Consider the following 25,948-nt stretch of genomic DNA (forward strand, 5'->3'; position numbering starts at 1 on the left):
TAAAATCACCAGAGCACAGCTTGGATGTTGGGGTAAGCAAAGTAATTTTACATTCAGACGTTAGAATTCCAGCTCACATTATAGCAGTAAAAGCAAAAGTTAATTAGTAGTAATCAGTGCTGTTAATAAAATTAACTTTAAAGAAACAATGGTTTATTTGTTTTCAATTTTGCTTAAAGCTATACGAGGGCTGTCTGCACTAATAGCCCATAATTTAGCTGTGTAAGACTATAGGGAAGGCAGCTAATCATCACCACTCACCACCAACTCTTAGGATATCCTTTCACCAACGAATAGCGGGATTGACCGAACATTGTAACACCCCCATGGCTGAAAGGTCAAGCATATTTGGTGTGACAGGAATTCGAACCAAGGGCTCTCATATTATGAGTTGAGCTCCTTAACCACGTTGTCATGCCAGGCAAGAAACAACGAACAATAAGTTTGTTAACAAGTAACTTACGAACTGTTTGTTTCCTTGTTGTAGGATCACTGATCTCAAGTCCTTATAAAAAGTGTAACACTAGTATATGCTAAATTGTACGTAGTCCGCCCTAATAAGTATCATAACAACCAATGAAAGTAAATAAAACAGGTGCAGCGTTAGAGTAGTTTATCATTTGAGGTAAATAGCATATACTGGGTTTCCAACTTTTCCTGTAAATTACATTCATTAAATTACACCTTATTCTAAAGTCTTACAGTGCCACAGCGACATATCAGCAGACTTATAACGCTAGAAAACGGATTTTGATGCCCACAGTAGGCATAACACAGACAGCCCAAATTTCGCGCAAAGCTACACAAGGGCTATCTGCGCAGCACATTATGTATCTTTGTGCTTACCTACAAACGAATAAACAAACTACTTCAAAGATATCAGTGATTGGATTGTAACAAGTTGTTTATGGTACATTCAACAGCAATTTTCACTAATATCAAAACAGACTATCTAATTCTCCTCCAAACCGAGTTTATCACCAAACTGTTGTGTACGCAAACATCAGTTTATCTATGTCTCTGTGGGCTGGTGTGACAAGTAGTTAGCATGTCTGAAGTCCAGGTTCAAACCGTAATATATCACTTAACTTACACCTGCAGGTATTTCTCTGGTAGCCGTTATCGCTGCCTGGATAAGATTAGACTTGTACACTACTGACTGGTCACCATACGTTTTGCCAATATTTCTAAATTAGGAAGTGGATTTGACGAGTCACATAGCTAAGTGATAATAAAGAATAAACTTAGTCGTCTAAATGAAACATTAAGTTTTGTTTGAGCAACTTTACGAGTATACGCCCTCCGTCAGGTATTAAAGACCGTGTTACAATGGAATTAGCTGTGAGCTTTTGTTTGTTTCTTATTAAACACAAAGCTACACAATAAGTTACCTGTGCGTTGCCCATCACGGGCATCGAAGTCCAAAGTTTCATCTTCATAATTCTTTATATTATTGCAGAAAACGCTGTTTGTGACAAGAAAGACTGTGTGATTGTAGTGAATCGTCAGTTATTAGGATTATAATAACTTCAAGTCATATTATTAACCGTTCAGCAGAAGAATTACTATTATTATAGATGGCGCTATAAAAACTCGAAACTACGAAATATTTGTGCACTTTTTCAATGGAGAAAATTTATCTTTTTCTATATATCCTAAAAATTGAGGGAGGTTTACGAACGTTAACTTTTAACGACTAAAAGTAGGAGTGGACTGTTTATACCTAGGATAGAGGTGCGTGTTTTAAAGTAGAAATGATCGCCCAGAACATGTAACATTATGTATCTATGAGTATGGAAATTAAAAATAAACACTCAATATTTGGAAGTTTAGAATAAATGTGTAGGTATAGAATACTATAAACACCATGAGTTGGATATAAATTAATGAGTAAAAGTTTACAATACGCTTCCAGGTTGGAGACCAAATTACAGCCATCAACGGTTATATCATTGAGCAGGCGATTCATGACGAAGTACTGATGCTACTCCGAGACAAGAATGGCGTCGTCCTTAAGGTTAAAAGTAAGACCGTTTGAAGAAATATATGTAGAAAACCAGTCATTCTTAAGGTTTAAAGTAAGACTAAATTGTAGAAAACCAGTCATTCTTAAGGGTAAAAGTAAAACTGTTGGGTGTAATGTGTGTGTAGAAAACCAGTCATTCTTAAGGTTAAAAGTAAGACTAATTGTGTGTAGAAAACCAGACATTCTTAAGGTTAAAAGTAAAACTGTTGGGTGTAATGTGTGTGTAGAAAACCAGTCATTCTTAAGGGTAAAAGTAAAACTGTTGGGTGTAATGTGTGTGTAGAAAACCAGTCATTCTTAAGGCTAAAAGTAAGCCTAGTTGTGTGTAGAAAACCAGTCATTCTTAAGGTTAAAAGTAAGCCTAATTGTGTGTAGAAAACCAGTCATTCTTAAGGTTAAAAGTAAGACTAATTGTGTGTAGAAAACCAGTCATTCTTAAGGTTAAAAGTAATACTAATTGTGTGTAGAAAACCAGTCATTCTTAAGGTTAAAAGTAAGACTAATTATGTGTAGAAAGACAGTCATTCTTAAGGTTAAAATTAAGACTACTTGATGTAATGTGTGTGTAGAAAACCAGTCATTATTAAGGCTAAAAGTAAGATTGTTTGGAATAATTTGCCTAGAGAACCAATTATTCTAAAATAATAAAATTGTTTTGTGCTAAGGAATACAGTAAAATGTAATTGATTTTTGAAACCTGGTGAAATTTCATAATTACAAAACTGAGTAAAAACAACACAATTATACGTTTCACAACTACATCATTTATCACGACCTGATGACGCCTTTACTGGTAAAACCATGATGGTAATAAATGACGCATTTGTGAAACATACAGTTGTGTTGTTTTTACTGAGTTCTGTAATACAGAAATGATAAACGTTATTGTGATTTTAATTCTAGCAGGTTATTGTAAATAATTAAATTAATCGATAACATATAAATAACCAAATCAGTCAGTGTAAATGTTGGTAATATCCAGCTTATCACATAAGTGCTTTATTATTTTTTATTTAGCTATAGAGAATGATAGAAAGATAAATCACGTTCTTTCTTTTACTGTTACAGCTGTTGCAGATAGCTCCGTGAAAGAGTAAGTAGAGGAATGTGGATTTTTATTTATTTATTGCTCTTTAAAAGTGTTAATTGTAAATACAGTCTTCCTGTTTGATCTGTTTATGATGTTGCACTGTTTCCCGTTTGATGGTACTTCATGCGGTTGTAAGTTATTGAGTCTTTCTGAAATGGTCCGGCATGGCCAGGTGGGTTAAAGGCGTTCGACTCATTCTTAAGATTAAAAGTAAGACTAATTGTATTGTAGTCATCTGAGGTCGCGGGTTCGATTCCCCGTCGCATCAAACATGCTCGCCCTTTCAGTCGTGGGGGCATTATAATGTGACGGTTAATCCCACTATTCGTTGGTAAAAAAAGTAGCCCAAGAGTTGGCGGTGGGTGGTGATGACTACCCTTCCCTCAGTCTTACACTACTAAATTAGGGACGTCTAGCGCAGATAGCCCTCGTGTAGCTTTGCGCGAAATTAAAAAACAACACACAAAACAAAACAAACTTTCTGAAATCCTCACTTTTAGCCACCTCTAACTATTATACGTATTCCTTCAAAAGTTCATTTGGTCTTAAAGTTCAATCGAAAATCACGTTTAACATCAAATGAACTTCATTTCTTTATCAGATTAAACATTTCGTACCGTGGTCAGATTTCCCATATTAAACATTTCGTACCGTGGTCAGACTTCACACGTTAATTAAACTCTCTTTCTTGATTTCAATTTTATATGGAAATAAATTTTATAAATATAAATTTTATATGGAGATAAATAAAATTGAAAAACTGATAACAAAATAGACAAACATGAGTCTCACATTGGGGCAGCAGTAAGTCCTCGGATTTATAGCGCTAAAATCAGAAATTCGATTCCCCTCGGTGGACACAGCAGATAACTCGATGTGGCTTTGCTTTAAAAGCACACACACACACACAGAAACATGGAGTTGGTGTTGACAAACTGTGATTTATTTAAACGGAAATTGTACTAAAGTTTCTTTTTTCTGCCTTTTTACAGTTACTGTCCAACGTTAGTGACACAATTAAAATCAGAGTCCAGTCAGTCTGGTGTCAGTCACAGATCACATATAAAATACAGCAACTCAGACACTTTGTTTGATGATAAAACATCTGTAGAAGCAATGACAATTAATGGAGACCACGAGGTGGCAGCCAGATTCCAAACAGATCGACTCGAATGACGAGGCTCCTGAATTATCAAGAGGAGAGGAAGGATCATGAATCACTAAGAGAAGAAAACAAAGATGAAATTAAAGCTCAGGATCCATCAGGAGCTGAAATCAAGCTTCACGAACCATCAAGTGAAGAAGATGACAGCGTATATCAGTGGTTGAAAACTGTGCCTGTAGATATAGTTGATGATGAACTCCAGTCCAACATTGATTCCACGGTTACAGAAGAGAAGAAGGTTGTTTCTCATCCATTGAAAGACAGAGCGTCAGAGCCAAAATGTGATATAGATCAAACATCAACGCAACGTCCAGCTTTAAAGGGTAATTTCTCTTTCTCTCTCTTTTACTTGTGGCTCGGCATGGCCAGGTGATTAGAACGCTCGACTCGTCATCTGAGGATCGCGAGTTCGAATTCCTGTCACACCAAAGATGCTTGCACTTTCAGTCGTAGGGCGTTATAATGTGACATTCAATATTACTATTCGTTGGTAAAAGAGTAGCCCATGAATTGACGGTGGATGGTGATAACTAGTTGTTTTTTTCTAGTCTTACACTGCTAGATTAGGAACGACTAACGTAGATAGCCCTCGTGAAATTCAAAACAAACAAACTCTTTACTCGTATATCTAATGAAAGCACGTAAAATATGATCAGTATATTGGAATTACTGATAATTTTTGTTGGAAAAGTCTGAATAATATTTTTACATTAATAATTAACTTTAATTTCGATCCATCTACAACCAGTTTCACCACCAGAAGGCTGAGATGTGTTTTATTGTTTTTCTGCAGGAAGTCAAAAGATGATGACAAGACGACACAGCCGAAATAATTTCCGATACCACTACAAATACTGGACTGTCAGTGAATGTAAGTACTTAAAGTTTACTTTCTTAAGATTATTTATTTCTGATAAACCAGAAGTGGATAGATGTCGTGAACAACCTGAATCATCGTATAGAATGTGGGTATATTTTTGATTTTTTTTAAATTTGTTTAAGAGCTTTTAGAGACAACGCAAATGAAACTTAAGTTTTCAGTTAAAGAACTATATTTTTAATCTTAATATGAAAATCGCTTTGTACCCGGAGCAGTCAACACTTTGACTCCGTATATTAACAGAGAATTTTTAGTGAAAATACATCATTAAAGATTCTGATGTTTGGTGTATAAATGACTCTTAAGGCTTTATGAAATCTTAGAGAAACATATTAAAAGGGCATTTATTGCTGAGAAACCACTCGTGGATAGATGTCGTCAGCAACAGAATGTCATTCTTTAAAGTTTCATTATTGGCCAAAACATTTGCCTATAACAAGTAAGATCCTTATTAGTAAGATGGAATACAAAATACACTTAACACTTTAAAACTTAGAAATGTATGCTATATTGAAAATATATGTATGTAATTTGTATAATAAGATTGATAGATATCACGAACGATTTATTAGAAAAACAAACAATTTTATCAGAAAACTGTACAAAACTTTATCAAAACATTTATAATGACAAATATAACATCCAATTGTTATAAATAGCGTCTATTACCTTATTAAATTAATTTTTCATATTAAATATTCAGTTGTTGATTGGCCCTACTCATATTGTAATAATTTTTACAACACATTGTGACATGCTGTCGATGAGGTTATTGATGTAATCCACTGTGATTTCATCTCATTTTATCACTAGAAGGCACTTCAACTCGGCTACAGTAGCTGTATTGGTGTTGTGATTAGCAGTTTTCTTACTATGTTCTGCACAACAATTCTCAATGGGATTACAATTTGAAATTATGTTGGCCATGACAATCTTGTAATGCCTTCTTGCAGGCAGTGGCACTGTCATCCTGTAACAGAAAGTATTGCCAAATCTTGCCTTAGTATATGGCAGAAGCATCGTGTCCATGTGACACGTTTCGGAGGTGCTATTAACGTTTTCCTGTAGGATATTAAGAGGAGTTTTTCACTAAGATTAAAAGCTGTTCAAGCATGTACTGCACCGCCTCCTATGCATTCCTGTGGGATAGAAAGTCTTCCCTCATCTATTCGCCAAGCAAATGATGAATGCGAATTCCATCATCAGCTTTAACAAGCCAAAGACAGAACTCATCTGAAAAGATAACATATCATCAGTGCCCTAATTGTATGTTGGCATATTGTCTTACTTAATTAACACGGCGACGGTGATGAATTCTGGTTAATATCGGATTGCAGATAGACCTTCTTGCAAAATAACAGTCTCCTACTCACTGTACTGGATACCCTGGAATGAATGTGTTCATGCCATTGCCACCTTAAGGTGTTGCAATACTTCTCTTGATCTCGACATGTTAACATGATTAAAACACGATCATCTAGGACATTATTTTTCGGCATCCTGGAACAACATTTCCTGTAGTCTGATGATGTTTCAGGATTCTGGATACAGTATAATGGGGGTATCACACTGTTCTAGCAATGTCCGTTTGCTTCATACCATTTCTGGACAGTCGAACAATTTGACGCCTTCTGGTGCGTCACAAGGCATGACTCTACCCCAAGTACAGAGAAATTATCTGAACAAAGCATTGATCTAGTTTGAGAAATTGACGAACATATGCTCAAAAGAGCTTATACAGACCAGAATAACAATTTGTACAGGTTTGTTCAATCATATGCTACCTTATCTGTTAATACTCAGGCATTTACTTAGTAACTACTCCATGCATATAGACAGTAACACTAATACAGTTCTATAAGTAAACATTTTGACCAAGACAGACTGTATGTGTATCTCCATAGCTCAACACTAAATCTGAGATTGATGAGATAAAGAAACATTATGTTTGTCCATCAAGACATTGCAGTTTCTCAAATTGGAAGTGTATTACTTATTCTACTGCCAGTTTCAAAAAGTTAAGCATATCATTGAAGACTATCTTCTGAATTTTAAACTGATCAAGTTAATACAAAAGGAATATTCCTTATGACAGTTTCAACAAATCAGTTAAAACAAATGGAGCATCTCCTGCAACAGTTACAACTGATCAAATTTATACAAAAGGTATATCTCCTGCAACTGTTTCAACTTATCAAGTTATTACAAAAGGAGTATCTCTTGCAGTACTTTCAGATGTTCTATTTAATACAACGGGAATATTTCTTGCTGTAGGCTCAACTGCTGAATTTGATATGAAAGGAATTCCATTGCTGTGGTGTTAGTTACGAGAATCTCATCTTTGTACTGAAAGCTATTTAGATATTTAAATTTTGTAACATTTCTGTGACGACTTAAAGTGAAGTTCTGCACCTGAAGGAAAAAAATTTTGATGTGTTTTACAGAACTTAAGATATTGTTTCAATCTTGTCCTACAAATTTAGATAATCTGTTTACTGCCCATGACACGATGTATGCTTTACTTTGTTACCAGCAAATTTATATTCCTAGTTATGACAAAAAGATGCTTTTCAAAAAGAAAACAAACATTAACACAGTTTATCTCGCAACAATTTCACATTACCATTCGAAATCACAATGATCATGTAGGGGGTTTCCACTCATCGTAAAATATTGTATTGGTCCCTCGACTATAACCTTTCAGTTTACTTTATCAGTTTTCCTTTCTGTTTGTTGATCTACAACTACGATATTCTGGTTTATTTTACAAGGTTATTTTACTGTTTGTTGATCTACAACTACGATATTCTGGTTTATTTTACTGTTTGTTGATCTACAACTACGATATTCTGGTTTATTTTATAAAGTTATTTTGCTGTTTGTTGATCTACGACTACGATATTCTGTTTATTTTATAAAGTTATTTTACTGTTTGTTGATCTACGACTACGATACTTTAGTTTATTTTATAAAGTTATTTTACTGTTTGTTGATCTACGACTACGATACTTTGGTTTATTTTATGAAGTTATTTTACTGTTTGTTGATGAACACTGTCCACCTTACGCTAATGGGTTACTCTTGCATGACCAAATTGTGAAATTTTACCGTAGCTTCTTATAACCTTCCACAGCGAAAGCGTTTTTTTGTGGTTTTTTTTTTTTGCAATTAAGCACTAAGCTACACTATTTGTGCTATGCTCACCGTTTGTATTGAATCTTGGTTTTTCATTATAAGCCTTCAGACGTACTGCTGTAAGACTGGATGGGATTCAACGCATGTTATTAGATTAGTTTCTTTTGGACAGTTTCAAGTTGTTTCTTTATTGTATAATTTACATTAATTTGGGCAATTTAACGATATTCATTAGTTAAAAAGCTAGAGACGCTTATGCACAGATAGCACTTGTAAAAGTATTTCCTCAAGGGTTTGGCGCCTTCTAACTTATTCTTGGTTAATTATATCTTTTGAGGTTCTTTCCAGGTGTTTAAAACTAGCCCAATTAAATTATTAATTTAAGTCTTTCTAATTTAAAGAACGGCAGTATAAATTATAACGATGTTTCACAAAAGAGTCGAAGGTTCGGTTTTCTTATGATTTTAAAAGAGTAAGACAATGTCCACTGGTTCAGGTTATTTTATAATTAGGATGATAACACTATGTAACATAAATTTTGTTCCTGGATAGTATGTGTTATTTCTTAACTGCTTATGTTGTGAACGTACAGAAAATTGCCATTATTCTCTTCAAACTTTGCTTTGTGACCTGAATAACGAAATTTAGACATTGACCTATTTTCTATGTAAAAACGGGCAAATTTGGAAATTTTCACTTACATAAGGTTTGAATAAAATAACATACGAATCAAGATTTACATGCATTTATACTAAAGTTATACAAAAATGAACAAAAATATTTCGAGATTTGCGACTGTAATGTAAATCACTTTCACGTATTGGTCTCCCATCATGTTTTCGTTATACGCTCTTTTGTAGCGGCGTTCAAAGTCTAGTATATCTTGGTGGAAGCGCTCGCCTTGCTCCTCTGAGTATGCTCCCATGTTCTCCTTGAATTTATCAAGGTGAGCGTCAAGAATATGGACTTACAGGGACATCCTGCAGCCCATTTTGCCGTAGTTCTTCACCAGAGCCTCAACCAGTTCCACATAATTTTCGGCCTTATGATTGCCCAGGAAGCTCTGAACAATTGCGACAAAGCTGCCCCAAGCTTATTTTTTCCTTCCTACGCTTCTTGGGGAATTCTGTGTACTCCAGGATCTTCTTTATTTGTGGTCCAACGAAGACACCAGCTTTGATCTTTGCCTCAGACAACTTAGGGAAGAAGTCTCGCCAGCTTAGGGAAGAAGTCTCGCCAGCTCAGGGAAGAAGTCTCGCCAGCTTAGGGAAGAAGTCTCGCCAGCTCAGGGAAGAAGTCTCGCCAGCTCAGGGAAGAAGTCTCGCCAGCTTAGGGAAGAAGTCTCGCCAGCTCAGGGAAGAAGTCTCGCCAGCTCAGGGAAGAAGTCTCGCCAGCTTAGGGAAGAAGTCTCGCCAGCTTAGGGAAGAAGTCTCGCCAGCTCAGGGAAGAAGTCTCGCCAGCTTAGGGAAGAAGTCTCGCAGGTACTTGAGAGCTCAGGCTTATTATCAAGAGCTGTGACAAATTGTTCCATAAGACAAAATTTTATGTGCAGTGGTGGGAACAACACCTTCTGGAAGTCCACTAGTGGCTCACACTTGACATTGTGCCTCCCTATAGAGAACTCGGTCCGTTGTGGCCAGTGCTTCCTGTTGTAGTGTGCTGCAGTGTCCCTGCTGTCCCAAAGGCAAAGATAACAGGGAAACTTGGTAAAGCCCCCTTGGAGACACATCAGGAATGCCACCATTTTGAAGTCTCCGATAATCTCCCAGCCATACTCATCATACTTCAAGGCTTTTAGCAAAGTCTTCATGCTGTTGAGGTGTACCGAAATATATTTAAATTTTAAACGGTCTAAAATTTGTATAATATAAAATCTTACTATTCAAACAAGCAAATATTGTCCGTCTTACCTTCTAGAGTGTTTTTACAGTGTTCACAGGTATAATAAGGTGCCTAGTGTTTGTCTTGATCCCCGACAGGCATGCCGAAATATGTCTTGTAGACTTCACACATTTTAGGAGATGCCATCACAGAGTACCTTTTTGCTCTTCTCTTGATAAATTGGCCACATACATAGCAGAATGTGTCTGGAGAATGCTTGCAGCTTCTTGATGCCATCTCTGATAAAATCAGATGGGTCTGTGTGTTCACTTAGGCAGCTAGAACTAAACTGAAGTGGTGAGTAGTGAGCCCCTGTATATATATATATATATATATATTACTATGGAAAGTTCTAGAAAATTCTAAAAGGTTCTTGAAAATTCTCGTAAGTTCTACAACATTTTAAAAACTTCTTGAAAATTCTTGTAAGTTGAAGAAAATTCCCCATCAACTACTCAGCACTGAATCTACGTGGAATGTTCTGGAAAATGGGTAAATTTGAAAATTTCATTATCCAGGTCACAAAAGCAAAGTTTGAAGAGAAAAATAGGTCTCTTCCGTTTACTTTAGGCATAAGCAATTGGGAAATAATAGTTTCTGTCCAGGAACAAGAAAAAGTAAAAATTTTATTACCTAGTGCAATATCTGTTATGAAGTAAAGGACAAATGCAAAATAACTTTTTTGTTAATCTTGTAGAAAAGCTCTGATTCAGAAACACAAAGTCTAGAAGAAAAAGGCGATACGCACATTTGTCTTCCTTCCACTGGGATTGGATGGAGGTAAGCACTCAGATACTGAAATTTAATCACGTTTATTGCATTGGGATTGGATAGTAGTAGTCAATATAAATGATGAAATGTAATTATATTCTTCCATTAGATGGCCAAGCGCGTAAGGCGTGCGACTCGTAATCCGAGGGTCGCGGGTTCGCGCCCGCGTCGCGCTAAAACATGCTCGCCCTCCCAGCCGTGGGGGCGTATAATGTGACGGTCAATCCCACTATTCGTTGGTAAAAGAGTAGCCCAAGAGTTGGCGGTGGGTGGTGATGACTAGCTGCCTTCCCTCTAGTCTTACACCGCTAAATTAGGGACGGCTAGCACAGATAGCCCTCGAGTAGCTTTGTGCGAAATTCCAAAACAAACGAAATTCTTCCATTAGAGTAGGATGTAGATAAGCACTGATTATTGAAATTAGATGGAGATAACCACTTGGATAATTAAATCGAATATTATCCCACTGGGATTAGATGGAGGTAAACACCTAGATACTGAAACGTAACTACGTTTCTTCCACTGGAAGTAAAGTAATAGATATTGACAATTAATAACACCTCTTCCACTGGAACTGGTTGGAGATAAACACCTAATATATCAGCAGCAACATAACGCGTACAAGATATATCCATCACACTTCTTGTACAAGGAAAACTGCTGAGTGGTTACATTATCGGTAGTTCCATGAATGCTTCCTTTTAGAGATACACAGAAAATGGTAAAAATCAACTGTCGGTTTTCTCGTCATCACGGATGATTTAGATTAAACTTAATAATATTTCTTTAGCTGACGGCAAATGGATGTGAATCTAATAATTTACTTTTGTCAGAGATTGGAACACAGAAGGGAGTAGACATGGATTCGTCCTATGTATTTTTGTTTTTGTTTTTGAATTTTGCGCAAAGCTACACAAGGGCTATCTGCGATAGTCGTCCCTAATTGTGCAGTGTAAGACTAGAGGGAAGGCAGCTAGTCGTCACTACCCACCGTCAACTCTTGGGCTACTCTTATACCAACGAATAGTGAGATTGACTGTCACATTATAACGCCCCACGGCTGGAAGGGCGAGCATATTTAGTGTGACGGGGATTCGAACCCGCGACCGTCGTGAGATAAAGAAGCGAGGTATAGTAACTTTAGCAGGTAGAAACTGCGTTGTACCAAAATATTTTACATGACGCTTTTTGTTTCTGTTACTGTTTTTCATATGTCGATATGCTTATGATTTTGGGTCTCTATAACAAAGAAAAGAACTTCAGTACCAACTGACTCCCCTGACCACGGAATCAAACAAGGAGACACCTAAAAGAGTCATATTTGGATAGTATAGCAATCCCAGGGTATCACGGGTATTATACCCATACACCAGTGCTGAATTTAACACCCACAACACATGTTGAGAACATCCAGTACTGGCATTCGTGCTCCCAAGCCATGAAAGACAAACTGTTTAACATTAGCACACCAAGACCACTCCTGCAAATGAACTTAACGATAAGATGGTGCAAAGCACTGACCTATACACCATTCAACTATCAGGATTTTTTCCTCACCTTCATGGGTCGTCGTCACACACACACACAGCAGCAAACACGTGTCTACGTGTTCGGAGAATGTTCAATATTTAGACTGAAACTTACGTAGTAGGTCGCTACCACGTGCAGGAATTCACATCGGTTGGCCGCTTATATACGCTGTACTAATTTTGCTAAGTAAAAAGTATGAAGGACAGTTAGTCAAATGTATATTTTGTGTTACTGATGGTCAGTGAAATGCATTACGGACAGATCATCACGTATACGTGTTAGGTTACTGTTGGTGAGTGGGATGTTTTAAGGACTGTTGCTGTGTTAGTGTAAGTCAGTGGAATTTATTAACTACTAATTGTCACGTGTACATGCTGTTTTACTATTGGTGAGTGGAATGTTTTAATGACAGGTTGTTATGTATACACGTTGTGTTACTGTTAGTGAGTGGAATGTATTAATGACAGGTTGTTATGTATACACGTTGTGTTACTGTTAGTGAGTGGAATGTTTTAATGACAGGTTGTTATGTATACACGTTGTGTTACTGTTAGTGAGTGGAATGTTTTAATGACAGGTTGTTATGTATACACGTTGTGTTACTGTTAGTGAGTGGAATGTTTTAATGACAGGTTGTTATGTATACGTTGTGCCACTGTTAGTGAGTGGAATGTTTTAACGACAGGTTGTTATGTATACACGCTGTGTTACTGTTAGTGAGTGGAATGTTTTAATGACAGGTTGTTATGTATACACGTTGTGTTACTGTTAGTGAGTGGAATGTTTTAATGACAGGTTGTTATGTATACACGTTGTGTTACTGTTAGTGAGTGGAATGTTTTAAGGACAGGTTGTTATGTATACACGTTGTGTTACTGTTAGTGAGTGGAATGTTTTAATGACAGGTTGTTATGTATACACGTTGTGTTACTGTTAGTGAGTGGAATGTTTTAATGACAGGTTGTTATGCATACACGCCAGGTTTTACTGTTAGTGAGTGGAACGTTTTAACGACAGGTTGTTGCGAATGCCATTTTTGTGACACCGTTAGTGAGTGGAATGTTTTAATGAACGTATGTTAACGACAGGTGTGTTACGTTATGCCAACGAGTGACCGTTAGTGAGGAATGTATTAATGACAGGTTGTTATGCGTATACACGTTGTGTTACTGTTAGTGAGTGGAATGTTTTAATGACAGGTTGTTATGTATACACGTTGTGTTACTGTTAGTGAGTGGAATGTTTTAACGACAGGTTGTTATGTATACACGTTGTGTTACTGTTAGTGAGTGGAATCGTTTTAATGACAGGTTGTTATGTATACACTGTTAGTGAGTGGAATGTTTTAATGACAGGTTGCTATGTATACACGTTGTGTTACTGTTAGTGAGTGGAATGTTTTAACGACAGGTTGTTATGCATATACACGTTGTGTTACTGTTAGTGAGTGGAATGTTTTAATGACAGGTTGTTATGTATACACGTTGTGTTACTGTTAGTGAGTGGAATGTTTAATGACAGGTTGTTATGCATACACGTTGTGTTACTGTTAGTGAGTGGAACGTTTTAATGACAGGTTGTTATGTATACACGTTGTGTTACCGTTAGTGAGTGGAATGTTTTAACGACAGGTTGTTATGCATACACGTTGTGTTACTGTTAGTGAGTGGAATGTTTTAATGACAGGTTGTTATGTATACACGTTGTGTTACTGTTAGTGAGTGGAATGTTTTAATGACAGGTTGTTATGCATACACACGTTGTGTTACTGTTAGTGAGTGGAATGTTTTAACGACAGGTTGTTATGTATACACGTTGTGTTACTGTTAGTGAGTGGAATGTTTTAATGACAGGTTGTTATGTATACACGTTGTGTTACTGTTAGTGAGTGGAATGCCTTTAATGACAGGTTGTTATGTATACACGTTGTGTTACTGTTAGTGAGTGGAATGTTTTAAGGACAGGTTGTTATGTATACACGTTGTGTTACTGTTAGTGAGTGGAATGTTTTAATGACAGGTTGTTATGTAAACACGTTGTGTTACTGTTAGTGAGTGGAATGTTTTAATGACAGGTTGTTATGTATACACGTTGTGTTACTGTTAGTGAGTGGAATGTTTTAAGGACTATTTGCTCGTGTACTGCTGTGTTAATGAAATGGGTTTAGGAGTGGTTATTATGTTTTAATTTTTGTTTGGTTTTTAGTTATTGCTGTATATTTGGCGCTTCAAGTTAAGGCAGTTTAACTTTTTTTTACAGTTTAAAGAAAGGACCGTCGGAGATGCCGGGTTTTTTTATTGGATCCGTGGTATCCGGTAGTTTGGCAGATAAAGCAGGCGTCCAAGTTGGAGATCAGATAACGGATATGAATGACCACAGCCTTACGAACCTTGAACTTTTCCAGGGAAGTTGATTTTCACGAGACAAGATTAAGATTACCAAGTTACTTATCATGTGTTGAGAAAGAAACTTGTGTGGAATGTGTTTCTGTTCAACAGTCCAGTTCTCACATCAGGGGCTGTGTTTTTCTTATAGATTAATTTAATCGTTTAAATTAATTAAAAGAAAACTTGTTTTATGTGCTAAAGTATTTTTGTAAACAAGTTTGAAATGAATAGTTTTTTGGCATGGCCAGGTGATTATGGCACTCGACTCGTTATGCGAGGGTCACGAGTTCGAGTCTCTGTCACACCAAACATGCTCGCCGTGGGGGCATTATTATATTACGGTCAATCCCACCCTTAGTTGGTAAAAGAGTTGCCCAAGAGGTAACGGTGGGTGGTGATGACTAGCTACCTTCCTTCTAGTTAAGGACGGTTAGCGCAGATAGCCTTCGTGTAGCCTTGCGCGAAATTCAAACCAAACCAAAACTAACGCTATATATATGTGTACTTGTGAAGGATCTTTAATCCCAAGGTTTTCACTAAATCGGCAATTTCCATGGATCAGGTATGTTGATGTACTTCAGATACGGCTTCGGACCAAGTATATGAGAACCCATCGTCTTAGTCCATATATCGCGTAAGGTGCTTTGAAAGTTAATAAGAGAAAATCCTCAACGGCCGCGGCTGTAATTAGATCTCATATCGTTCAGGATATGACGCTATCGTCTAAGAGTATGAACATGAAAAGCCTAGAGCCGTTCTAGGAATCGCTATGCTCCAGCTAAAAATACTAAATATCAGATAGTTCCTTATGATACTACGTAAGATGGGTTTATAAATATGTTGTTTAATGTTAAGCACAAAGCTTCACATAGTGGCTATCTGTGCTCTACCTACCACTCGTATCGAAATTCAGTTTCTACCAATAGAAGTCCACAAACATACCACTATGCCCCTGGTGAGCTTACAAGTATATACCACTGTTATTAGCAAGAAATTATGTAATGAATATGTGGATTATGTTACTCATTCCTTCGTTGTTATAGAGATTTGTTGATGTGATCAAGGTTTTAGCAGAAGGTAATTGTTCTGATCAAATATAGGTCATGGACTTAGTAAAGTCAAAGAAATTCATGAGCTTAATAGTGAAGAAAGGAGCTGGATTAGACCTGTTTCCCGAGGAGAAAGAGAAACGCAGAAGGATGACAGTCCTGCCGATGGTTTCTGAAGAAGACACCCAACAACAGAAGTAAATAAAACCTTTCTAACTGTTATATCTGTAATCTTTGTTAAGACACCCAGTAACAGAAGTAAATAAAACATTTCTGACTGTTATATCTGTAATGTTTGTTGGGATAAGAATCTCCGCAGTGAGATATCTCGTGCACAAGGTTTCTAGAAAATTCTGTAGTTAACAGTATATTCAAAACATACATGTATAGCGAGTCTAAAGTTTGTAGTGTGTTTCGAATAAAACAGTCACTATAATTTAAGTTGTTTTTTTTAACAACCCTGAACATTTGAACTGTTGGTTTGGCCATATTAAAACATTCTTTTTTCTTCAAATTTACCATGGAGGGCGTACTTTGAAACCTTTGCCCCAATTTGCACCAAACTCTCACTGTCGATTATTCAAGAAAGTTAAGCCTACTTTTTTATTATAATAGTACTACTTCACTAAATAATTTTTATTTAATTAAATAATGCACATAAGAATGCAAAATATTAACACATTCCAAGCAAACAGTGCCCTATACACCCTTGTGCAAGAGGGCAAATTACGATTTTTTCAATTTTTTTGCGTTTTATTTCTGAGAATGCAAAAATTACTCACAAATTAATACATGATATGTCCGCCTTTATTTTTCAGAAGATCATTATTCCGCTTTGGCATCGAGTCCACGAGTTGACTGCAATCTTTACTAATTTTTGGATTGCGGTACCACACCTCAGTCATGACCTCAATTAGCTTATCTTTCGTAGTACAGTCTTTTCCCCGAAGTATTTTTTTACAAATCGCTCGAAGATGTTCAATAGGATTTAAGTCCGGAGAGTTACCAGGCCAGTCCAGCACCTTTATTTGCGTTGTAGTCATAAAATTCTTCACAAGTTTTGATGTGTGGCACGGAGCCAGATCTTGCTGAAAAATGCCAGATACATCTGAAAATCTCTTTTTCAATTCTGGAACGACTGTTCTCTGTAAAACTTCGATGTACTGTGGTCCTCGCATCATACCTTCTATGATATGTAAGCCTCCGACGGCATAGTAGCTGAAAAAGCCCCAAAACATCTTCTTCAAGGGATGTTTTACGAACTGATTGATGTGAGATTCTCGAAGTTTCTCACCTGGAGATCTGCGAACATGCAGACTTCTTTGACCCTGTACGAAGAAATGAGTCTCGTCACTGAATAACATCTTCCTCCATTCTTCTTGCGTCCAGTTTTTGTAGTTCAGACCCCATTGATACCATTTTTTCTTCATTGAGTTGGTAAGAAGTTGTTTTATGACTGGTCTCCTTGCTCTTCTAACGCAATTTCGAATGACGTAATATTCCTCAAAATTTCGTCATATATCCAAAAATAGATCGACCATACTGCAAAACACAGCTAATGATGCCGTCTGTGTGATAAAATGACTATTAAAGGAAATCAGCGGGTCCAGCGAGCCTACACCGGCCGCCATGCTGAAAATATTATAAAATGACCATTTGTTTCAATTAATTTGCACAAGGGTGTATCTATTATGAAATCCCTGGCTTTCTAACTGTGGCGTAAAAAACCTTTAAAAATTCAGCTATTGTCTTCGTGATTCCTATGAAAAATATTTTGGAACTGGAGATGAAATAAACAATTTTCTGCAAAGAAAACAGCGAAATATAATATATTATGTAATATACTAAAACTGTAATTTTCTGTTGGTTATAAATAATATAGTATAAAATGTCAGAGAGAAGTATTGGCAATTTGTGAAAGAAAGGGTATGACAGGTGGCGTGGCATTTATGTGTCTCTTGGAATTGTTAATCAAAAAGTTGCTAAGTCTACCTATAAGGTTAACTGAATTTCTAAAAAAATATTTATATATATATTTATTGCAGAGGAGAAAATGAAAATGTTTTTGAAGAAGATATTAGGAAAACTCAAATTCAGCCAATACGTTCGAGCGTATCCAACCAAAGACTATTAAAGGAACGTTCATTAGATGACGAAAAGGAACAGTTAACTGAAAATACACATTTAGAAACAGAGGCGAAAGTAGATTCTGTTTCAAATAGCATTCCATCGAAAAATATAGTTGAACCAGGTAACTACAAAGAAAATAAATCTTGAGAAATTCATTGGTTTTTAACAGTTCTAAAAATAGTGAAATACAGAAACTGAATTTTTTAACAATTAATTGGTTTGTAATAAAAGTCAGATCAAATAATCAACGTTATTTAGTAGAATTATGCAGTTTCATTCTGTTTCTAAAAGAATAAACCTACTAGTTAACTTCTATCATTGGTTTATTTCTAGAACATTTTGAGGATTGGTGGCAAGTGACATCCGAGGGAAGAAAACGAAGTGTTGATATAACATCTCTCAGGAGGAAATATAGTGATGTTGTTGGGCAGCCTGGATACAAGTTTAGTGAAGACAGTTCACAATACGTAAGTTATTTTACCATAGATGACTTTTTTCTAGGTTCTAAGCAGGGTAAATGAATGAGGGTTGTTCTGCAAGACGTGAGACTTTGTTACAATGGAGTAAGGCATAATTCAACTGTAACACAGTTTCTGCTGCCTACTGAAGGACATCTGCCTGATACGTTGGTCAAAATAAAATTTAAACGTGTCAGTTTATTATTTATTATTTTCATCCCGGTTTCAGGATCTAATTAGGGTGTTTCTTTTTTGTAATAGAAATGATGGACTTCAAAAAGAAGACACAACGTTTTATCAAGATCATAATAATCTAAAAATACTCTTACAATTTTGGTGTCATTGTAGACTTGCGATGTAGAAAGCATTAAAATGACTAATTATAACTGGTATTTGATTCAATATGATTTGTAATAAAACGTTCTAAATTCTATAAACAGGGTTTTTTATCGACATAATTGTTGGCAGAATCTCTAAAAGTATTTAACATATCTATTAACGAGAGTTATTCATTTTTTTTCTGATTTTAAAAAGTTTATTTTATGTTATCCGTTTGGTTTGGACTATTTAACTTTTACTTTCTCAACTAAGAACATTAAATTAAACTGTTAGCTAAAGACAGTCAATCATTTAACATTGTTAGCTAAAAATAGTTATCTAATTTTATTAAATAAAGACAGTCAATCATCGAACATTGTTAGCTAGAAACAGTTATATAATATTGTTAGGTAAAGACAGTTATATAACATTGTTAGGTAAAGACAGTTGTATAACTTTATTAAAAAAAAGACAGTCAATCATCTAACATTGTTAGCTAAGAAGAGCGATTTAATTTTGTTAAATAAAGACAGATGATTGACTGTCTTTATTTAACAAAATTAGATAACTGTCTTCAGCTAACAATGTTAGTTAAAGACAGTCATCTGACACTGTGAAATAAGATCAGTATATCACTTAACATTGTTAGTTAAAGACAGTCATCTCACAGTGTTAACTAAGAACAGTATGCCATTTAACATTGTTTGTTAAAGACAGTGTCTGACACTGTTGAATAATATCAGTATGTCATCTGGCACTTGTTTATTATCGACGATATAACCATTTATTTTGACAGATACACTTTCTCCTAATTTCCTAGTGATAGAGAAGCTGCTATCAGCCTCTCTCCCCCCACCCCAATCAGCACGGTGGTATGTGTGCAGACTTAGAACGCTAGAAACCGGGCTTCAATACCCGTGGTGGGCAGAGCAGAGATGAAATTTTATGTACCTTTGTGCTCAACTGAAAAAAACAAATATTATCAGAAGTGTGTAAGAGATACACTTTTCTCTTGTTTTATTATAACAGAGAGAAGATAAAACAAGCGATGAAGACATCAGCCATCCGAGAAACATATCTCGACGACGAAGTAGCTACATTCCACCTCCTTTGATCAGTCCCCACATGTTCGTCGACCCGACTTCACCCAAGGTATGTTGTGTTATGTGTACACTCATGGAATTAATCTATTTCACCAAGAGGTTTGAAATGAAAGTAGGACATTAAGACGTGGATGTAAACACAAAAGATTTGCTTAGAATGTAAAAAATATACTCGATCGGTAATAAGGTGTGTTGTTAGAACTTTGAGAAGATTATTGAATGAGATGGGAAACTAGGCTATGGAGTGGAGGACTTAAGGATTAGACTAGAGTGGAACGTTAAATACATTAGGTAATTTGGATTAATTATGATTTTGATTGGAGAGCGTGAGAGAGGTTCTTGATGCTATTACGTGGTGTAACAGATAACCAATGAGGGTCAGGTGGTTAAGGCACTCGACTCATAATCTGAGGGTCGCGGGTACGAATCTCCGTCACACCAAACATGCTCGCCCTTTTAGCCGTGGGGGCGTTGTAATGTGACGGTCAATCCCACTATTCTTTGGTAAAAGAGTAGTTCAAATGTTGGTGGTGAGTGGTGATGACTAGCCGCCTTCCCTCTAGTCTTACACTACTATATTAGGGACGGCTAGCGCAGATAGCCCTCGTGTAGCTTTGCACAAAATCCAAAACAAACTAATCGACAGGGATTGATTGGTTATGATAAGTGTTGGAGATATAAAGTATAGATTATACAGTGATTAGATGATTAATAACATAGTTACAACTTGGAAAAAAGGATTATGCAAGGATTACATTGTTAAGAGAGGAATTAAAGATTTAACGAGTGGATTATTCAAGGATTGCATCGTTGAGCTAAGAGTTAAACATTCAAAGTTATAATTATATAAGGATTACGTGGTTAAGACAGAAGTTCCATATTTGTAAAGTGGGAATTATAAATGGATTATCTCGCTAAGATAGAAGTTATTAGGATTTATCAAGTAGGTTATTTAAGGATCGCATGGTTAATACAGGAGTTAGATTTAAAGAATGACTAAGAAAGGGGTTAGCAATTTAAAATACAGTTATAGACGGATTATCTGGTTAAGAACAGGCTTAGAGGTTTAAAGTGAGGGTTATAAAAAGTATTGCATCGTTAAAATAGGAGTTTGACATTTAATCTGAGGAAAAGATTATTACCAAACTCGACAAGAGAAAGTACAATTCTTTATGTAAAGATTTTTTTTTCTTGTAGTCTCCACCAGAAAACTTACATGGAACCAGAAAAATGTCCACTGCCTCTCTGAAATCAACAACTTCTGTGGAACTTTTCCACGTTGTACCTCACTCGATGACTAACGTACGGTCGAGTTCTGTTGATTTTATGGAGGGTGATGAACCACCAATCACAGACAGCCGCGGCCCGCAACCTAAAATTCCGGAAACTTACTTTGATAAATATAAACGCAAGCCATTAGTAACGATAGATGTATATCGACCACACAACCGTTTTCTCTCTGATGAAAAGTCACTAAACGTTGAAGATAAACAAAAGGAGATCAAGGCCTGTTCCAAACTACCTAGTTTATCTACTGAAACGCAGATTGTGACAACTGGGGAACAGGAGGATGGACAGTCACACCTGAGTTATAGTCCTATCTTTAAAGACGAGAGTTCTGACACTTCAGCAATACCAAACTCTCTAGCTGATACTTTAATTTCGCCACTAACTAGTGGCAAAATCAAGTGCAACCACGAATTTCTTTTACCGACACCAGGGACCAAAAAACCAGAAACTGAATCAGGAAAATCGTTACCGACTTCAACGTCGCCAAACACTGCTATTGCAGCTAACACACTAGAACAAAATATTGGAAACAAACCATTGCAGTCGAGCTTAGCTGGTTCAGTGCTGCCTTCTATGCCACCAGTCCAAACGGAACCGACCTTGGTTAATGAGAAAAAGACCCATTTAAACATTCTTCTTCCTTCTACAAATGTTTCAGATAAAGCTAGAATATTTCAATCACCTTCAACGCAATCGCAAAATGAGAAGAGAAACAAACTACCAACGTCATCATCGTCATTTTACGAACCTTCATCACTTGGTGTTTATCAGAAACAAGCACCTAATAAGCCTAACCTAATACGCAGTTTCAACAAATCAACAAGTCAAGCTTCTAATCCATCATGGAAGACTATTCACAGCGACTGTACAGCTGGCCAAAGGTAAGACAAACTACGTGTATTGAACCCTTTGTTCACTGTACGTCACCATGATCACAATGAATTTCCATTCTATATTTAGTACCTTAGATATCTTCTGCTACGTACTTTCTGATAGCACCCAAGTCCTGCTGAGGGTATTTGAAGTCTTAGGGTTTCTGTGTATCAGAAAAACTTATATTACACATGGAGTTGGGGATGGCCTCGATTAGCGTACCAGACTGTGGTTATAAGAGTTTTTGATTCGCGTCCAGTTGCTAAAAAATAGCGCCCCGCTTAGTGTAGTGTTAACGGGATTCCTCCTCGTTAGTCTATCATCTCAAAATTATGGACAGTTAGCGCAAAATAGCTTTTGTTTAGCATTGAGTGACGAGTACTGTTTACTAGTTTCCTTATCTTTAGTTATTTAGCTCAAAATTAAAAACGACTAGCGCAAGTATCCGAAACAAACAAATTTCCTAAATAAATAGTCGTTTTCTAATTTGTTATTTATAGTAAAACCTATTTCTATGACGACTTTCTTGTTCTCGGTATGTGCTATAAACCCTCGACTGTTAAACCTAATTCTGTTTCTGAGTGTCTGAGAATATCAAGTTGTGTTGAAACCATTTTCTGGAGATTTTGTTAATATCAAGTTGTGTTGAAACCATTTTTCTCTAGACTTTCATAATATCAAGTTGTGTTGAAACCATTTTTCTCTAGACTTTATTTTGACTGAAATACTTGTTTTTCTCGGTTATGAATAAATTTTACATAATTTTACTGAAAGCCTTAAATCGTTTCATATTGAGTTTCCTGTGTTCAACCAGATTTTCTTACGTTTAGTTTTCAATCGTTTCATAATGAGTTTTTTGTGATTAACTAGATTTTTTTCTTTACATTTCGTTTTGAATCGCTCTGTGAAGGATTTTTTGTGTTCAACCAGCATTTCTTACGTTTAATATTAAATAATTTAATAATAATGTTTCAGAGTTCAACCAGAGTTTCTTACTTTTAGTTTTGAATCATTCTGAACGGTTTCCTGTGTTCACCTGGATTTTTTTAAAGCTTAGTCTTGAATTGCACTGTAAAACATCTTCTGTGTTCAATCAGAAATTCGCACGATCAGTCTAAAATAGTTCAGTAATGTGTTTCCCGTCTTCAACCAGAGTTTCTTGCGTTTCTTCTTGAATCATTCCATAATGAGTTTTCTGTGATCAACCAAATTTTTTTTTTACGTATAGTCTTGAATCTCTCTTTAAACAATTACCCATTTACAACCAGAATCTCTCACGTCCTAAATAGTTCCATAATGATTTCCCAGAGTTTAACTAGAATTTCTTACCTTTAATCTTGGATTGTTCTGTTGAGAGTTTCTTGTGGTTTAACAGGACGTTTTTCGTTTCAGCGATAGTCACGAACTTGTGAATTATGACATGCACATTTATCTCCAGGTCCTGAACTGGATGTTCACACGTTGCAATATAAGTGTGCTTTAAGTTTCGTGTGCTTAGTCGCTGTGTTATCTAGCGGCAGTTAATTTTAACTACTGCTTCAAGTCAGTTCTGTATCCCTGAAGCTTCTGACGGTTCTTGCATCTCCATCGTAAACAATAATAAAAGTGTCTGTTTACCGGATTTATTCCTCGAATATTTCTCATTTCTAATGTACGGAACTATTTCCTCCCCAGTGACTCAGAGGTATGTCTGAGGGGCTAATGCCATTAAATATTGATGTTCTATACTCGTGGTGGGCACAGCAAGATAACCCATTATGTAGTTTTCTGCTAATAAAAAAAACACATTTACATCTGCCATAATATATTGCTATAAAGCATTTTCAATATATTTTTTACGTCCATAATAATAATCGATACCTTTAAAACTCACGTTTTATAACTAGATTTCTAAGCCTATCAAGACAATACATTGTTCCTACTGACAGCCACTTCTTGAGGACAAAAATACCTGTGGGTAAAGTTTTATTTGGTGCTATTTATGCTTTAGTTTTACTCATATTGATTCATGAGTACGTGTAATTAAATGGACGTTTTTTACTCAGTTTTGTGTATTTTTTTTATCCTTTTAGTAAGAATTTTATCGAGAAACAACCGATTCCTTTGGGGAAAAGTGGGACAATGTCAAGTCTGAAGAAAACAAGTCCAGACTTGACCGTGAGTACAAAATCACTTTAAATAACTTGAGATATTTATTTATTTTTCAATTAAAAATACAGTGGTGCCTCGGTTCTCGAACTTAATCCGTTCCAAAAGGCTGTTCGAAAACCGAATCAATTTTTCCCATAAGAAATACTGTAAATTAAATTAATCCGTTTCAGACCTCCAAAAATTACGTATTATGAAGCATTTTAAGTAAAAATATTGCTTATTTATACCTGTATAATAATACTCACATGCATAAAGTCAACCACAAAAACTATAAACACAATAAAAAAACAATAAATGAAAATTTAACTGCACTTTACCTGTGCTGAGGAGAGCTGATGGCGTAAGTGAAAGGTGTTGAGGAACGTGGAGAGTAGGAGGGTTATAATTATTTGGAAGGGGAGTCACCTTCCATAAAAACGCCAGGTAACTCTCCTTCTGTCTCTTTGTACTGCAACAACTTGCTTGAGACTCACTGGACCTATTTCTCAATAAAAACTTGTCTAATGAGGTTTGTTTCTGCCTGGCACCCTCCCCATGTCTCATCACAATATGTATGCCACTTCTCTTCCTAAATTTTTCAAACCACCCCCTACTAGCCTTAAAGGCATCACTTGTATCAGCACTCGTTCCAGAGGTGTTTTTCAGGAGGACAGCATGCAGCTGCTTTGCTTTCTCACAAATGATGGTCTCAGAAATGCTATCTCCAGCTAACTGTTTTTTCGTTTACCCAAATCAACAACAGTTTTTCTACCTCTTCCATTGTTTGTGATCTTTGTTTCGTAAGCACTGTCACTCTTTTTGAAACATCAGCTCCTTTGATGATCTCTTTATTTTTCAGTATGGTGCAGACTGTAGACTTCGCCATACCAAACTGTGTAGGAAGGTCAGACTCGCGAACAACACTCTCATACTTCGCCATGAGATCTTTTTTCACCTCTATTGTGGCTCTAACAACTCTTTTTTTTGGTTTGCTGCTTTCATTAACCTTCTTTGACCCCATGGTGGCTTATTTAATCGGAATATTTAGAAAAATAACAAAACAAAAACCAAAAGAAAAACGAGAACGTTCACAGCAGATTTTATTGGGGCTGTGGACTGAGCGACAGGTGCGGGTAAAATGTTTTGGGCAAGCTTGGCGTGGGCCGAAAATGGTCGAAGGGTCGTTCGGGTCATCAGTCGGTTATTTCGGGTTTTGGGCTACGAAAGCTTGGTTCTGGAAACCGAGTTTATGTTAGACAACCGAGACATTTTTTTTCAAACAATATGTTCGAAAACGGAATTGTTCGAGAAGGGAGTCGTTCGAGAACCGAGGTACCACTGTATTGTTATCACTTTGTTTTCGCTACACATTAATTAGCTAGACGTGGCTGGAAAGATAATTTGACTGTTTAGTTCAAAGTATATTTCCATCAGTAGGCGTACAATGAAGGATATTGCTCTGATTCTAATTTAGTCGCAAAGTTGTCAGCGAAATGTCGTTGGCAAGTTTATTTGGCATTTGAAATCGCCTACTTATGTAATTAAAAAAAAATATATATATTTCTTTATACTTATTTCTCATTTAATTCTGAGCTACACTTTAATAAAACTTAAAGAATGGCATTACATAGAAGTTACCTTAACAATGTAAGTTGTTTAAATTAAATCAAGTAAAAAAAATCATCCGGTGTTTTCGAGAAAAAGGAAGGAAGAGGTCCCCTTTTTAATAATC

The 25,948-nt window shown here is 36.2% G+C and overlaps 2 protein-coding genes across 2 annotated transcripts in view; both read left to right on the top strand.

Annotated features, from left to right (window-relative positions):
• The first annotated feature begins 1,012 nt into the window (after window positions 1-1,012).
• On the top strand, window positions 1,013-4,292 carry LOC143236294 (uncharacterized). Its single transcript, XM_076474565.1, has 4 exons — window positions 1,013-1,341; window positions 1,916-2,024; window positions 3,095-3,119; window positions 4,109-4,292. The coding sequence occupies exons 1-4, from the start codon at window positions 1,330-1,332 to the stop codon at window positions 4,290-4,292; spliced, it is 330 nt and encodes a 109-aa protein (XP_076330680.1). The 5' UTR covers window positions 1,013-1,329.
• The window catches only part of LOC143236295 (uncharacterized), a 36,338-nt gene continuing 14,678 nt past the window's right edge, over window positions 4,289-25,948 (top strand). Inside the window, exons 1-10 of the mRNA XM_076474566.1 lie at window positions 4,289-4,604; window positions 5,097-5,152; window positions 10,875-10,957; window positions 14,738-14,880; window positions 15,964-16,111; window positions 17,960-18,165; window positions 18,378-18,511; window positions 19,850-19,972; window positions 21,121-22,094; window positions 24,159-24,243. Of these exons, the coding sequence (XP_076330681.1) occupies window positions 4,289-4,604; window positions 5,097-5,152; window positions 10,875-10,957; window positions 14,738-14,880; window positions 15,964-16,111; window positions 17,960-18,165; window positions 18,378-18,511; window positions 19,850-19,972; window positions 21,121-22,094; window positions 24,159-24,243 (2,268 nt within the window). The remainder of the gene's footprint in view (window positions 4,605-5,096; window positions 5,153-10,874; window positions 10,958-14,737; window positions 14,881-15,963; window positions 16,112-17,959; window positions 18,166-18,377; window positions 18,512-19,849; window positions 19,973-21,120; window positions 22,095-24,158; window positions 24,244-25,948) is intronic.

The sequence above is a fragment of the Tachypleus tridentatus genome, chromosome 13 (genome assembly GCF_004210375.1).
Source record: "Tachypleus tridentatus isolate NWPU-2018 chromosome 13, ASM421037v1, whole genome shotgun sequence".
NCBI classification, from domain to species: Eukaryota; Metazoa; Arthropoda; class Merostomata; order Xiphosura; family Limulidae; genus Tachypleus; species Tachypleus tridentatus.

Coding starts and splice junctions, on each gene's coding strand:
- LOC143236294 (XM_076474565.1), top strand. Junction 2,025..3,094: donor CGTCGTCCTTAAGGTTAAAA/GTAAGACCGTTT, acceptor TTACTGTTACAG/CTGTTGCAGATAGCTCCGTG. Junction 3,120..4,108: donor GCAGATAGCTCCGTGAAAGA/GTAAGTAGAGGA, acceptor GCCTTTTTACAG/TTACTGTCCAACGTTAGTGA.